Below are 17,163 nucleotides of genomic sequence, written 5' to 3'. Positions count from 1 at the left end.
CTAGGCTAAAAGGACACTTACGTTTGAATGATTTAAAACATTTAGTAACATGCAAAAATTCCTACAAAATACAATATATATATATTTATTTTTTTAACTCCCTTCAATCAAATGTTTGCTCTCAAACAGCAGATCATAAAATCTTACCTGATTGGATACTTTGGTGTACTTAGCCTAGAGCGTTGCACATTTTTATTATATTTCCTCTGCTCTTGGTGTACAGAGAAATAAAATATGATCGTAAAACAGTTGAAATGTAGGTTTTATTTTCGTGCACTTTTCTACTGATATACTGCAAAGCCTCACTCCTAACAAGATAGACTCTTATGCAGCCTTTACACTTTGTGAGGTTGGAGAAGAGTCACCTTCCAATGCCAACAGCCTATAGATATAATTTAAAGTATTTAAACATTAACAGGACTCCATTGTTTTATTTGCATGTGTTAAGCCTTGTTTCCTGCATGCCAAATCCGGATTATGGGGAATGAGTCAAATAAATCAGGTGCATAGTAAAGGCACAGAGAAAGTTGTAAAGAATAAACACATTTAATTTTTCAGGGTTTAACTTTTATTCCTCTATCTATAAAAGGTGCTTATAACCAGATAAATAAATGGGGTGACATACCTCCATTTGATCTTCTCTACTAAATAGTGTGTCGGTCCCTTGACTTAGCACCAGAGATCATTAACAGAGGTAGTATCTGCAGATGGATTATCATTACGGTTAGAATCGTATATACTGTTACTAATTATACATAGTGGCGTACACAGCTATTCAGTCCCTGCCTCATTTAGCTGATGATTTAAGTTTAATGTTTGATGCACAGGCAGATTAATTGCCATATTTTTAAAAAGATGAAAAGTACATTTCAAGGTCATATAAAAGCAAACTGGATTTCCATTTTTTTCTGTTCAATATTTCATAAATAAATATGGCCTTTTGCCCTTGGCTACAAAGAGTTATTTCATATGCTTTGATTGCTGCCTTGATTGCAAAAATAATAATAATAATATTTTTTTTCAATACTTTTAACCCAATCATATAGTTGCGCCTGTGTAAAATTATGCTATTGTTCATTATTTTGTTGGTCAGGGGTTATTTAATAACAATTTAAAGCAATTTAGAGTGCTTCAGAAATCTGTTGTAGGCATATCAGTGCTGGTTAATTCTTGTCAATTCCCACTGGCTAGAACAGTGGGGCACATTTCCCAAAATATACATTTTTTCTGCATTAAGAGTAATTGGATAACACTTTGTGTTATATTTTGGGTAGCCGAGGATGAGTAGAGTATAACGGTGCTTTATTAGCAGGCTCATGCAGGCATTACACAACAGTAACAGCTGACAGGAAGTATGCATAGTATGTCTTGAGCACAGTGACATCTACAGGCCATTTGTATAAACACCACACTTCGCATTAATGCTTCTCCATGTAACATTCCAGCCACTTATAAACTGCAAGGATTATACAGTAAATGCTAAGGACTAATTTAAAATGAGCCTTAGAAAATAGGATTCACAGTCGAATATGACAATGGTACATTTATTTTTAAAAAAAATATTATATTGTTATACTCGTTCATCTTATAGACTGAAAATAACAATAAGCTTAATAAATAATTATACTAAGCCTTCAACCTCTGCAAAAATCTCATCTCCCACCTGTGTTTTAGTGGCAGATTTATCAAAGGTTTGAATTGAAATTTTTTGTAAAAAATTTTTTTTTCAAATTCGGGTGAAACTTAAATCAAATTCGATTCGAGTTTTTTCACCAAAAAAACCTAGATTTTCAGGATGTCTCCAAATTGATTCAAGGACGTCCCCCATAGGCTAAAACAGCAATTCAGCAGGTTTAAGGTGGCGAATAGTCGAATTTTAATTCTTAAAGGGCCAGTACATGATAAAATTAGAATTAAAATTAGAATTTTAGAAATCTCAAATCGAATTTTAAGGGGCAGATTAATCAAGATTCGAATTTCGAAGTAATGGGAGTTTTTTTTAACTCCCATAACTTCGAAATTCGAAGAAAAAAAGACGTTTTTTTCTGCGGGTGAATAGGCTGTATTTGAATAGTTCGAATTGATGTAAGATCATATTCAATCTACTTAGATTTTTCAAAGTCCACCAAATAACTCCAAATAGGTTATAGGAGGTCCCCCATAGGCTAAAACAGCAATTTGGCAGGTTTTAGATGGCGAATGGTCGAAGTTGAAGTTTTAAAGAAACAGTACATGATAAATTTCGATATTTGAATAGTCACATTTTTTCCAAATTCTAATCTAATTTTGGCCTGTTCGATAGCCGAAGTACACAAAAATAGCTCGAAATTTTAATTTTTTTACTTAGAATTTTTACTTAGACTCTTGATAAATCTGCCCCTAACTATTCCCTAGTCAAATTACACTAAAATAAACTTGAAAATTATAATTTCTAAATTTGAAATTCGAATTCAAAATTTAAATTTTCACTTCAAATCTGCCCCTTAATGTTCTGAAAATTGTACCTAAGTCATTATTCAGCAACCATCTTTCCCTTCAGAAGAATAAGGTTATAATCCAGTACAATAAACATCTTGGAATAACAAATGATACTGATGATAGACTAAAACTGTTTTATTTACTTTATGCTTTTGATTACAGAAACATTCATGGAAATGAATTTGAGAATCACCCGTCAGGTGAGGTAAATAATCCTTTTAATATCAACATACTTAATGGTCTTTTTTTTTTTTTACAAATATTTTCTCTTTCTTTTTTTTAGCTTTCTTATGGCTAAAACACAAAAATTAAGACTGTGGTAGACGTGTAGTGTTTCTATTGCTATGTGATTGCATTAAATGCAAAGGCAACAAAGTTGATTGTTGAATGTAGAGTTCATTGTATTTAGCATAGCCCTTTAGGGCCCTCTAGACTGTCTTACTGTAAATAATTGTAGGCTGAGGGTAAAGGAGACATCACCACTCAAGGAACAAAAAATGCAGTCTTCAATGCAAACACAAAAAGGACAAATTCGTTTCAGAATTTTAAGTGAATTATTTGTCCAAACATGGGTAGGGTCCCAGGTGTATAGATAGAACTGATAATATTTAATACATATGTACAAAAGTTATATATTTCACAAGATTTGTGATTTTTTGTGATCCCTAAATGGACCATGATATAATCCCAGAAACTTCTAGTAAGGCGTCTGTTTCCTGCACAAATGTACTATTAATACCAATTTCTAATTTGTGGAGAGTTTACTTTTCAACACCCAGTAGTTGCAGTGAACAGCAAAACACAAGTCTTATCAGTCATCAGGTTTATCTGACCTTCAACTTTGGGCATTTTAATGAAAAATGAAAAATGAAAAATGGATATACCAATGTTTACTGACCAGCAGGTAGGGAAATGTACTTCTTAGGAAATGAAATAAAGCTCTTGGCCTAGTTAAAGGAGAACTAAAGCAAGCAGGCAGAAATGTACATTGTGTTCTGGGCTTCTGTACCAGCCCAAGACACACAGTCCTTTAGCAGAAAAGATCTCCAAAGATTTTTACTAAACTGGTTCAATAAATTCAATATACAGTATAACATAAATATAGCCATATTCATATTTAGGATTGAGTTCTCCTATCATTAAACCCATTCCGCCAAAGATTTCAAGCCCATGCCTTTCATGGAGCAAAATGAACCAATTCACAAACACTGATCAGACCCCCACGAGGAGTGATCCTAGGGGTGCTGCCGCCCTGATGCCGACCTTCCGAGCTTAAAACATCAGTGTCAGAATGGGTCAAAGGAGAGCCGCATCGCTAGTGTAGTGTGGGCAATAGCACTCTCTGCATAAGCGGAGCTGAATTTCTGGGTTAAAGCCTAGAAATTCAGCTCTTAAAGTTACAAGAGGCTTTTTTTGCCTCCCTTTGTAACTGGACAGGGCCACTCCTGCCATGAGGCAAGGTAAGAACGGAAGGGGCAGCAGCAGGCCCAGAATCGCCCCTATAAATGGACACTCGCTAAAGGTTCTTACTTTGCCTCATGGCAGGAGCTGCCCTGGACCCCAGTTGAAACACGATTTAAATTGAGTAATATTTTGAGTGTTTTGTTTAATATGCAATGAAATTCTGGTTGGTTTGTTTGTTTTCTTAACATTGTAATATCCTATAGTCTATATTAAGGGACAGATTTATCAATGGTCGAAGTGAAAATTTTCGAACGTCAAATTCAAATTTTCTATTTTTTTTATGACCAAAACTGTCAAATTCGACTAGGGAATTGTTAAAATTTGATTAGATTTTTATTTCAAATTCGATTTTCGAAATTTATCATACACTGGCCCTTTGAGAACTCAAATTCGACTATTTGCCACCTTAAACTGCCAAATTGCTGTTTTAGCCTATGGAAGACCTCCTGGGATCAATTTGGAGTTGTTAGCAGCCTTCCTGACATTCGATTTGAATTTGCGGGTCGATCGTATTCCCCCAAGTTTATTCGATTTTTAAAATAAATTGCAATTGGTTGACTTTCGAGTTTATGGGAGTTTAAAAAAACTAATTGACCCTTGATAAATCTGCCCCTAAATCATTGTGATTAACTGGATGAAAAACATAGTAATCTTGGATTACATGAAATACAATGTATGAAATAAGTGTTGGGATAAATGCTAAGAAAAGAAAAAAACTGCTGAGCATAATAATAACTATGTGATACACCTCATACGCAGCTGGTTTATGAAATAAGGACGACATGGAATAGCATACCAGTTTTGCATTCTGCTGTCACAATCTATTTCAAACCACATGTGGAAGGACTGATAATGGAAGTTAATGCTCCATTCTTTGATGATCCAAAGTCACCTCCTGGTGAGCCTGGGGAACCATTTAATGGTCTTTGGGACTTTGAAGGTAAGGGGTCCTACTGTATTTGTTTATTTTTTTCCCTTGTTTACATTTTTTGGCTAACGATGCTGTGTGTATTAATAAAACTCCAGTAGCGATCAGATGACTTTTCAACAAAACATGTACATTGGTGTTGAAAGGGAAACTGGGAACTGGTTGTCAGATTTTATAATCTAAAGGAAATGGAAATAAGATTTTAACACATATTGCTCAGAGTTATCTGCACTACCAAAGAAGATCAAGGACTAAGCAGGAATACATTTAGTGGAAGTGTTTGAAGTTGTAGTTCGGCAAAATGAATGGCAGTAGGAGCAAAAAAGTAGCAGCAATGGACTCCAAGGATAGTAGAAGAACTGTAGAAGAAACTCTGGACATGGATGCTGGAAAAAAATACATTTTTGTTTAATGGGATGAGGAAGAGTAAGAAATTCCAGGATTTGATAATAGCATGGGAAAGTCCTGCAGTTTGTTTATACTGTTTAAATGCTAAACCTAAAAATGTTTGTACTCTAGAAGGGGGGATATAATAGTATTTTTCTAGAAAAACCCAAATCCAGCACTCCGGCCCCTGAATCAGGAGGATACTCCCAATGTGGATGACCATGTTTGGTCACACGCATAAGCATAATGAGCAAGTGCCCCATGTTGTTTGCTATGCACATGCTTGCAATGTAGGTAGGTGGGAGTACAGCATCCGATATACAGTATGCAACATGCATGTGCATAATGAACAAGCTGGGGCACTTGTTCATTATGTGCAATAGTGTGCCCCAAAATAACTGCCTGCACTGGGTGCTCCCTATTGGGGTGAGGCTTGAGTGCTCCAGAGAGGATTTTTCTTAGAAAAATACAATTGTTTCCCCTACACAAAACATGGGCTCTGTTAATCCGCACCTCTGACGGGGAAAATCATTTTAGGTGATAGGAGCACTTTTAATTAGACTAGAAATATTAGACGTGAAATATATGAGTGTAAAAGTGACATAATTTACAGAGTGTTTGAATGTAGAAGAGAAAAAGTCAAATATAAATCAGAGGGAGTGATGAGTGATTTCAGAGTAAAAAGTTGGACAAAAAAGAAAGTCATTGAGGTTACTTGTAAAGATATTAATTTCTGAAAATGAAGGACGTCCAGGGAGTAACAATAGAAAATCTCTTAGCATAGAGAACACGTTGAAAACAAGAATAACAATTTACACAGTGAAGCAGTGCATGCCTTTGATTTGGTCATGGTTTGGCTTTTGTATAAATCCTGTTTCTTTTTTTTTCTGCTTTATTGTGCCATATTTTTTTGCTCTTATGACCTCTAATATACAGACAAAACACCAGCTATCCCATAAGGTGTCTGCTTACAACCAGTTGCAATATCCCACAATAACTCATTCAGTTAACCTGTGGGCTCCTGTGGTTGGTTATTCCCTGGGGACATCCGGAGAAGGGTATCCTGTTGTGGGAAATTGGAGGCCCAGCTGTCGGCTTCTCTTCCCAAGGCTCTTGGAACACTGGCCTAGGCTTCTAGAGTGCACTGTATCTACTAAAGTCTCTAGATCTAAGCAAGCAATAGGGCGGCTTCTGCTCATGTATCAGCTCCAATATACATAAATATGTATGCTGTAAGAAGATATAGACAACAGGGCCCATTTATTATCGAATTGTGATTTTTTTTTTCCCACGAATCTCGAAAAATTTGTGGTTTTCCTATATTTCTAAAAAGCTCTGAAAATTTGACATTTAAGTGTAAAAACCATAAAAAATTCTGACTTTTAGAGGTTTTCAGATTTTTTCTATAGGAATTGTCCGAAAAACTCAATTTATAAATTCAATTTGTGGTTTTAAAGTTTGTGAGTTTACTCGTGGTTTCAAAAACCTCTAAAACCACTAAAATCCGACCTATAATAAATAAGCCTCTCATTCATGCATATTAATACAAATAAAAGAGAAACTCTGCCTATAAATAACATACTTATGCCACACACAGTTCCAGTACAATCCTATTTTCTCCTCCTTTTAACATCATTTCTTTTTTTGACTTGCAGTGGTTGAATCATTTTTTCTGAACAATGGGACAACTCAATATCTGGAAGTAGAACTGTGCCCGTAAGTACATTTATGTCTGTGTATAAAATCATTTCTAGGTGATGAAAACAATGGTTTAAGCGCGACAGCACTGAACTGTGAATGCTATAGACATTTAACAAAGGAACAGGTACAACGCTGACTGTAAATGTACAGAGTTTCTATAAACTGTTAAGCTTTGACAGCCCTGACCCTTTGTCAGTGTAAGTCAGAAAAAATTGCTCTATTTTAGTGAAACTCAGCCAAGAGGGAAGCATTTTGGATTAAGACATGTTTTAGTTGGCTGATGTACAAGCGAGCGTGAAGTCTTTAAATCTTGCTACTGAGAGAGGCTCTGAATGACATATACACAGTACTTTATACAAGCACTGCAATGTCTTTTGCAGCCAACCTTTGTAAATGTTGATGTTTAAGGCAAGATGATAAAAGTTATGAGTAGGACATAGATTCCCTGGGTAGTTCTTTCTACTCTGTAATTTCCCCTTAAAGGAGAAGGAAAGCTACTGAAGTAGTTTATTGTAATAGATTAGCAACAATAGTGCAAGCTATAAGACTATATTTATTCTGCAGAATGTTTTAGCGTACCTGATTAAACAGCTCTAGAAGCTCTCTCTCTCTGTGTTTAGTATAGCAGCTGCCATATTAGCTTGGTGTGATATCACTTCTTACTTGATTTTCTTCCTGCTCACTCATAGCTCTGGGCTCAGATTACAACAGGGAGGTGGGAAAAGGAAGGGCGGGAGGGAGAGAAGAGCAAACTGAGCATGCTTAAGCCCTAGCCCTGGGGGTTTAAGCTGAAGGCAGGAAGTCTGATACAGAAGCCCATGTGTACATAATAGAAGGAAAGAAATGCTGTGTTTCTTTTGTCAGAGCACTCAGAGCAGCATTACTTTGAGGGTTTACTGGTGTATTAACATATACCTTTCTGTTAAAGCTTATTTAATTTTAGCATTTCCTTCTCCTTTAAGTAACTCTTCTGTCCATTGTCCTATTCCCTCTTATTTTTCCTTTATTCTAGCCTTACTTCTGTCTCTATCTTTGCTGTCATTTATCTCTTTACTTGACACTCTATTTCCCCACTCTCAATACTCACTGCAAACAGTAGAACAAATACACATTGAAGCAATATTTCTTCCACTTGACGTTTCTGTTAAGGCCGTTTTTCATTCTGTAAAAGTTGATATAGTGCACAAAGTAATAGAATGGAAGAATGTTCATTCCCAGCATATTGCTAATGTGTCAGTCTAAAACACATGCAATACTCTGAATGTGCTCACAGAACTGTACAGTTACGTAAAACACTTGGATTGAAAACATCTGAATGTGTGTTGGCTAAAAGGCTGCATTAATGAAGCGTGTCAATACAGTGGACACAGTGTTGGTATCAGGGGCAAAGATTCACCCTGTCTTTTAGGATAGCTTGCATGTAAGGGGGTAAAAAAATTACTTTTATTTTTCATCATGTAAATGGTTGGCAATGTGGTAGTTCAGCCAACAAGTGGTGCCAACCCCCAAGGTTGGCCTGTAGGGGAATTCCCCTGCAGGAGCCTATATAAGGCAGTGCCTTGTTGAGACACTTCCGCTTTTGGCCTAAGAAAAGCTAGAGACATCATCCAGGCCAAAGTGTCCAGACCTATGGGGAGGTTAGTAATATCAAGGCAAGCTAGAGGATAGTATAGGGTTGCCACCTTTCGATACGGCGGAGACCAGGCAGGGGGGCGGGCTGTGACATCAGGGGCAGGGCCCCAACATACATGGGAGTGCTTGTGACATAAGGGCATGGGGCTATGATGCAGCGATTGGCCGATCGCTGTGTCAATCAAGGGAATCCTGCCCAGTTTTCCTTAATTGGAAAACCGGCAGAAAGTTTTGAGCTGGGTAGCCCTTCAAAATACCAGGCTGTCTGGGTCAAAACTGGACAGGTGGCAACCCTAAGATAGCAGTAGCAAGTAAGTTCACTCTATGGGGTATATTTATCGAAGAGGGAAGTTAGAGATTGCCACAGTCCACTAGAGTGAAATAATGCCTCTCTCCATTCATTTCTGTGGCATGTTTATCAAAGGGTGAACCTCCACTTTCACCCATTGATAAAATATTCATAGAAATTGAGCGTACCCCTTTGAGTGAAGGTTAGAGAGGGCTAGCAAGCACAAATAACCTTTCCCCAATATGCCCACCAACATAGGGCTATATTCCGAACGTTCAGCCCTAGGGATTACAACGAGGAGCAATGGGCTCCGACAGGTCAGTTGTATGAAAATTTAAACCTTCCCGATTGATATGATGGCCAGATATCGATCAGGAAGACCAGTCGGAAGCCCCCATACGCGGACAGATAACTGCCGAATTGGTCTAAAGGACCGATATCGGCAGTTTTAATCTGCCCGTGTATGGCCACCTTTATAGATCTTCCAGTCTCTCATTCAAACAACTGCCTAGTTGCTATGGTAAAATTAACCTGAGTAACCGAATACCTGCTGAGCACAAAGCTGCTGAACAAAAAGCTAAATATATACAAAAAATACAAATTAAAACCAACTGCAAATATGCTTAGAATATAAATGTTTATGTCATACTAAATTGTATTTCAAAGGTGAACAACCCATTTAATCCCCTTCTGGTATATAAACAGTGTCGAACTGGGACACCAGTGCCTGTCAGAGAAAAATCCTGCTATCCCCATGTTTAAGAAGATCATTCTTGAAATGTAACTGATTAATATTGCTTTGAAGGTGCTGTTTTCAGTAAACATTCTCTTTGGGCAGCTGTGCTCTCCTTCGTGTTCTGTTATTTGCATTATTGCTAGTACAAGCTGTGAAAGAACACAGAGCAAGACAGTGGATATAGACAGATTGCAGAGAACAGCAAAGAGAGAAACAGTGTGCAGGTAGAATCTCTCTATCCCTGTGATTGGTGGGGGAAAGGTCATAAAGGAGCGCAGGAGCTGCCGGTTGTGGGGAGCGGGTCGGCCCAGTCCAGCTCTGACCATCACAGACTCATAAAACTAACCATTTCCAATCTTTCTCACTGCTGGCAATAAATAAACATATTCTGTTCCTGGTGCTATCTGTATTTGTTTACAAAACGGGTGGAAGTGGCCACCTCAGACCTTCACCTGCATCCAATATACCCTAAGGGTGAGTGCTGATTTCTAATCTCCATTAATAAATAAACATAATCAGATTCTGGAAAAGTTAAAAAAGACAATGCTCTGTGTTCTAGAAAGGGCCCACTAAGGCCATTACCCACCGTGAAAAATACTGGTTACTCGGAAGGGCAGTCTAACATTGTACATTAGTGATAGGCGAATTTGTCCTGTTTCACTGAAAAATTAGCGAATTAACCCAGAAATTCATGAAACGTCAAAAATTACCGAAACGCATTGAAGTCAATGGGCATCAAAATTATTTTGATGTGCGTCAATTTTGAAACCCGCGACAATTTTTATGAGCGCCTATTTTGTCCGAATAGTTATGACGCACATCAATTTTTGATGCAGCAGAGTTTTTGGCAGCGAACTTTCGCCAAAGTTTTGCAAATGTATTTGCCGGGGCGAAACGCGGAAATTTGCTGTGAATTCACGCCTGCCGAATTTATTTATTGTACATATAAAAAAATAAAATCAACAACCTGCTCCGACTTATATATGTATTCCTATTCATGACTCTATGGCATGTTTCATTCTATTTTGTATATCTTTTTGGTGCTAATATAAGCATTTATTTAAAAAAAAAAAAATTTAAAAACTAACATCTGCCCCTAATATGTTATTTTAGATTCTTGCTCGGAAGGATCCCAGTGCCTAATGCTGTTTTTGTGTAAATATCTTATTTTTTGTCCACTTGTGGGAACTTACCTTCACTAAGCATATGTAATATGTGTATGCTGTTGTTTCATTGTGTAGGTAAAGTGGGCACTTTGGAATATAAATGCAGAGTGGAAAAAATAACATTGCTCAATAAGTAGTTGCTGGAGGTAAATACTGGTCTTTTGACAAAATAAATTGCTTAAGCAGTGTAATTGATGTCATTTGGAATATAAGACAGCAGGGATGATGAAAATTGATGCAATTCAGAACTGCTTCTTATAAAACTCCTAGTGCCATGGTCCTAGTCAGTTCTCTCTAAGATTACTGAATCTGGATTTCTTCTTTCAGTGAGCTGCCTTTTTTTTAAGTGCCCTGATCCACATCCTCCCTGGCTTATATCTAAAGCCTTTAAAATGGAGAAAAAGTAGTACTTATAAATAACACAACAACAAGTGACTGCACTCCAAAGAACACTGGGGAAAATGAATATGGATACAGGTTTGGGTTTTGTTTTCTGGAAACCCCAACACACCCCTGATTGCATTGTATAGTATAATACCAAGCATAAATTCCTCTTTATGATGGAACGACTATATTCCAATTTCAAATATTATGTAATGTTTATGTGTGTTTTACTAGATCTTGGGCATCGTAGAAATATCAGTTGCCCAGGTCTGAGGCAGAGAGGGGACTAACGGAGGGGGGCCAGTGGGAACCTAACATTGTGGGGGGTTTAGTTCCCCTTTAAGGCAGGAGTGTGTCCCTGGTAGAAGAGACCACTTGATGGTGTGAGACAAAACCTTTTAATAACAAACTCTATGTTGTTAGTTGCCTAGGTGATCACCCAGCAGAGTAGGAATTGAAGTGAATAGGTCCATAGTAGTGGATACTCCTCTTGAGGCAACATTTAGTATGATGTTACTCTGGATAGAGAATTGAGGGTGATTTATCATGCATTGGACAGGGTGCAAAGTGCAAAACAGGTACATGCCTTTCAAAAACAGTGCACACCTTAAAGTTTTGTTGTTGTGTCTCGGGCTCATTTACCAATGCAAAGTGCAGTTCAAAGCACAAACTGCTTGCAAAACTGTGTTCATCCAAATGCTGTTAAAGCACTATTAAAGCATTCTTCTGTACTTGATCCTCCACCTAAATGCTTGGCTGGGGGCCATTGTTTAAATGAACCCAGTTGACTGTCACCTACTAAATTGCACACAACTGATTGTGAGGAGCTGGTGTGCTGCATAACTGTCACGGCCAGCACCCAATACCAGAACAAGTGCCAAGCACCCTGGTCTCTTCACCAGTAGTGTGACCACCGTTGGGCTTCGGGAGGAGCCCTCAGCTTACTTGGGTGCCACCTGGACTTAACGAAGGGTGCAAGGCGAGATGTTCTGGCTGGTGAAGGGGCACGGCTGTTTAGCAGAGTCTTTAGGCCGAAGGTCACGGTACAAAGGTCAAGGCAAGCGGATGGTCAGACAGGCTGGGTCAAGGCAGGCAGATAACAGAATCGTCAGGCAGGCAAGGGTCAAAACCGGGTATCAAACAGGCAGAAGGGATTAGGCAAAGAGTGGTCAAAGTTCAGGCTGGGTCGATATTCAGAATTCAGTAGTCAGTATACAGGCAGGGTCAAGCACGGATTACCAAACAAGATCAAGGTTCAGGAACAGAGAGCACAAGGCTAAGAAGCACCAGGATATCAATGCTATCACGGGCAATGATTACAAAAAAGACTGTCCCTTTAATACATTCAAATTTCGTGCCATTGCGCGCTGACGTAATCACGCCAGCGCGCATGCGCCTATAAAATGCGGAAGTGCGCGCCGCGCGCACACTAGAAAGCCGGCACACAGAGGGAAGAGGAGCGGCGTGGCGGGCGTACCTGCCGCACCACTAGACTACCAGGGTATTACAATAACTACTTACTATTCTGAGGCTTTACATTAAAAAGGCTTAATACAATTAAAATGAAACCACAGGGAGCTTAGCAGAAAATGCATAAAAGGAACTGGCAGAAAACAAATCCAGGTTCAGGCACAGGGTCAGGGCAGGCAGCAAGTAAATAGAGTCTGTGAAACAGGCGGAAGATTGAGGCTCATGGCAGACAAGCATAAATCAAATAACAGGCCGAGGGTCAGACGCCAGAGGAGAATAAGGGCAGGAACTGACTTACAGGACAGGAGCTCAGGATAGGAACTTGGACGACTTAGACAAAGCAGAAGGGATAATGATCCAGCAAAGCTGAATTGAGGCCATGGCAGTAGAAAAGATAATTAGATAACTTGGCAGGCTACAACCACAGACTCAACCCAGAGGAGCAGTGGCCAGTATACACCAGGCCCATGGTTCTAAACCAGAGAGTTCTTGTTCCCATTCTGTATATGATTGATGATATACAAAGACCAAACCCATATGTTGGAATTGAGCTATAAAAAATGTTTGGTTATATAATTTTTACAATGTCACACTGCAACTTTCTAGTTCAATGCCTCAGGGCTGAACTAGTTTAAAATTATATGGTGCCACTTCTGCAAGGTGCTTAGAATATACTTCCATCACTTGCTGGATCTTGTTTAAAAATGAGTGATCAGTAGTGATGGGTGAATAAATTCGCCAGGCGTGAATACGATGCGAATTTCCACGTTTCACCATTGGCGCATTCACCGTTGACACATGCGGCAACAATCGCGTTTCGTGAATTTTTCGACGAATCGATATGGGACAAATTCACCCATCACTAATGACCAGATCACCAGAAACCCTATTTACAGAGTGAATGTTCATATTGGCCTCACTTTTTTTTAATGAAAAGGAGTTAAAATATAATCTTGCCCAAAACGAAAGTTATTTTCTCTCTGCAATTCATCATGGAAAAGCTAAATTGACGTCTCTTTTTTTTTTTTAAATTCTTGAGAGATATTTGCATTTTGACATCTAAAATACCTAGAGGCATAGCATTAGATTAGTGTATTTAGCATAGCGTATGGGACCAAAAACTCACCTACATTAATCACTTTAAAGAAAATAGTTGAAAACCCCTGTTATTGGTTAATTGCTGTCACAGTAATGTGGGGGCCGTGTAAAAGAATAAAGGTTCATAAAACTCATAAAACTAAAGACATGGCTTTGGCTGCCTTGAGTAAGAACAAAGGCCCGTGAAGCTCATCTAATTGCAAACATGACTTTTACTTATATTATTTGAGCTTTGCTTTCTGACACATTTTATAGCAATGTAACTGAGCTTAGAAAAACAACAAATAAAAAAATGGTGGTCTCTGCCTTCAATAAACAGCCCATTTGAATTTTCAGTAGAAAAGGCTGTTATGGACATTAACTTCTCTTAATATAGTTCTTTGTGTTTTTTCCTCTTGTCCTTCTCTTGCTTCAGAACATGACCTACTTTGTTCTGTTCTTTCTATGAAATACATCTTTTTCTTTGTTGTCTGCCAGACCTTTAAATATAGCTGATTGTTGCAATCATATACTGATGAAATATAGACAGGGTTCTATAGACTTTACTGATTGAATCCATTTAAAGTATGCAGGCTCCAATTTGAACATTTTGCTACTAAGAGGAGGAAAAAGGGATTTATAAATGTCAGCTTTCTAGATGTCCATTTCAACAACAACAACAAAAAACCCACAAAAAATGTATGTGTTGCTTTATGTGTAATATCAGATTTTTACTTTATGTGGGGCACAGAATGTACAGTGTATGAAAAAATCACACTTCTGTTCATTTATTTAGAAACAGCCTCTGGCAAATCTTCAATCTGATATGCATGACAAAAATGAAAGCATAAAAAATACATTGCAGCCCCTTGAGCATTAGCTAAACATGTTTGGTTATGTGTCACTGGACAGTTAAACTAGAAATATATATTTTATCTTTCTTTCTTTTTAAATTTCTTATAATATTTTATTTTTCGTTTAAGCAACATTAAAATAAGCAAAGAAACAGCAAAGAGAAAAAAAAGAAGATGGGCTGCTATGAGAGCTGGGGGTTAATCAGCTGTCTGGTTTAGTTAATGCCCTTGTGTCCTTACCTTATTATTGCCTATCATGTGCTTTATATGGTATGAAGGTTTTTGGGCAGCCTCTGGCCACATAGGTTACTGAGTATTTGATTAGACAGCAGGTCATTTATTAGTTTCTTCCAGAAGCTCAGAGTTTAAGGTTCAGTGGATTTCAAGTGCTGTAGTATAGCTTATGTTGTATAACTGAACAGATGCATAAAACACATTTAAGAATATGAGTTTATCTTCAAATCAGCAGTGATAGTAAGCAACAAGATACTTGGTGAATTGATATTAGGTAGGCCAAGTTTCTGCTTTGCATATATCAGCAAACAGAACCAAATATCAGCACATTCTTAAAGGGCATGTAAATGCAAAAAAATAAAATCCCATTTTTACTTTTTCATTACTTTAATGAAAAAGAAACCTATCTCCAATATACTTTAATTAAAAAATGTGTACCGTTTTTATAAGAAACCTGACTGTATGCAGTGAAATTCTCCATTAATTTACTGCTGTGGACAGGAATTGTCAAGATGGTCCCTAACTGCTGGGCAGGGAAACAATCATACTTCTGAACAGCAGGGGGAGCCCCCACCTTACTTCCAAGCCATGCAAAAATTAAGCAGCTTTGTTTTTTTCCCTGTAGCGCAGTTGTCGACTGTGTAGAGATTTGTTTTGGATTTTATTTTTGCCTTTACATCCCCTTTACTGTTTCCAACTCCAGCTGCAGGGACAAAAATCATGGAACCAGATTTAAACAGATAAACTGGGATTATATTTGGAGGATTATTTTGCTGCAGCCACTGGTTCTGTAGAGTTGGAGAAAGTTTGTATTAAACAATACAAAAATTACAAAATCCACATTAGATTACATGACAACACAGGACCCAGCGCAGTCTGCCTATTCTGATTATTAATCAGTCTTGCTGTATCGGCTTCTGGCAGATATTATTTGACTGTATTGATAATTTATGATGATCCCTAAGCAGCTCAGACCACATTGAGCATGTGCACAGTCTTGGTCTTGCAAAGATGTTTAACAAAGTTACAAGATGGTGACCCCCTATGGCCAACTTTGAAAGCATACATCATTTGTTTTATTAGGCTTCTGGTGCAGTAAATTCATGTTTATTTTTAAAAATACAGCATTTATAGCTTTATTCTATTTTAGACTTTCCTTCTCCTTTAAAGTGCATGAAAAAAATGCCCACTGCTCTCATACACTTTGGGCATATATCATATATTTATCATTTAGCTAACCTTAACTCCAGCCTAAAAGCATCTTTCTGCTAGTCTAGTTTAATTCTGGCATATCCCTTTTCTATTTCTGTTCTGCTCTTTCAAGATGACAAGGACTACCTGGATCAGTATACTAAAGCACCATGATAGTGGTTAACAACATTTCTGTCTGAATAAGCATTCTTTTAGCGTGGTAACCAGTTCAATAAATCTTTTAGGAAACCATGGACGAAATTCAAGTTCAGTGAGAAAAAGTTATTTCATGGTTTATCACATGAAATTCAATTCAAGGTGAAAAATGTTGGGCTTTTCAAAATCCACTGGCACAACAGGTCTGGTGCAAGCAGGGACTTGATCAAGCAATGCAATTCACCATACATGACAGACATGTGTCCCCGAAACATCACAGTTCAATCTTCACTTGTATTAGACCAGACCTGATTATATAATAATTATATCTCTATTTAATTGTGTTATAGGACAGTGAAATTTAAAGATATGGAAGCTCCTGATTCAAAGTAATTCAGGGGTATTAGTTCCCTGAATTCAGCATTGGAGCCAGAGATAAGTAAAATCCAGAAGTCTAATATTGAGATAAAGCAAAGTAAGACTTCCTGTCCTTGACACTTATGTTGCAAAGGTTTTTAATACAGTACATTGTGTCATTGTTTGAAAGGATGTTTATCTATTACCTGTTACTATATAGCACTTTCTGCAATTCACTTCTTTTGTAACAATATATGAGTATGAGATATCTAATTTGGTATATTGAAAATAATTTGCTATGAAAATAGCTCACTGCGACTCATGGGTAATTTGGAGGTGCAATGGTGTGACTCCTCCATGTGGTGGGTATTTAAGCACATTTAGACACTGTTAATTAATGGCTTGACAAAGGGCCTGCGTAGCCCGAAACGTTGCCTATGGCATTTGAGTAAAGTTTTTCAATTTTTCAAAGATATCGGAGTGCTGCTGCTTTATTTGCTACATGTATACTTTGCCCTGGCAGGGGGTACGGCTTGTACCCGGGGCTGCAAGGAGCCTAATCCGCTTTTGAAGCACACTTTAACTACATTTACTAGACCTGTTGTGCCAGTTCTTTCCTTATGGTTATAAACAGGGGTGCGTTCCTCTATGCTGTGCAC

The 17,163-nt window shown here is 37.9% G+C and overlaps 1 protein-coding gene across 2 annotated transcripts in view; it reads left to right on the top strand.

Moving 5' to 3' along the window:
- LOC108706074 (UPF0462 protein C4orf33 homolog) overlaps positions 1–17,163 on the top strand; it is a 54,898-nt gene that overhangs the window by 24,319 nt on the left and 13,416 nt on the right. The window contains exons 2-4 of one of the 2 annotated variants that reach the window (XM_041579577.1): positions 2,641–2,683; positions 4,702–4,882; positions 6,913–6,973. In XM_041579577.1, the coding sequence (XP_041435511.1) occupies positions 2,641–2,683; positions 4,702–4,882; positions 6,913–6,973 (285 nt within the window). The remainder of the gene's footprint in view (positions 1–2,640; positions 2,684–4,701; positions 4,883–6,912; positions 6,974–17,163) is intronic. The other variant, XM_018242741.2, reaches the window with a different exon arrangement.

Source organism: Xenopus laevis, chromosome 1S, assembly GCF_017654675.1.
Source record: "Xenopus laevis strain J_2021 chromosome 1S, Xenopus_laevis_v10.1, whole genome shotgun sequence".
NCBI classification, from domain to species: domain Eukaryota; kingdom Metazoa; phylum Chordata; class Amphibia; order Anura; family Pipidae; genus Xenopus; species Xenopus laevis.
The sequence above is the reverse complement of the archived record's forward strand: the minus strand, read 5'-3'. Positions and strand labels throughout refer to the sequence as shown.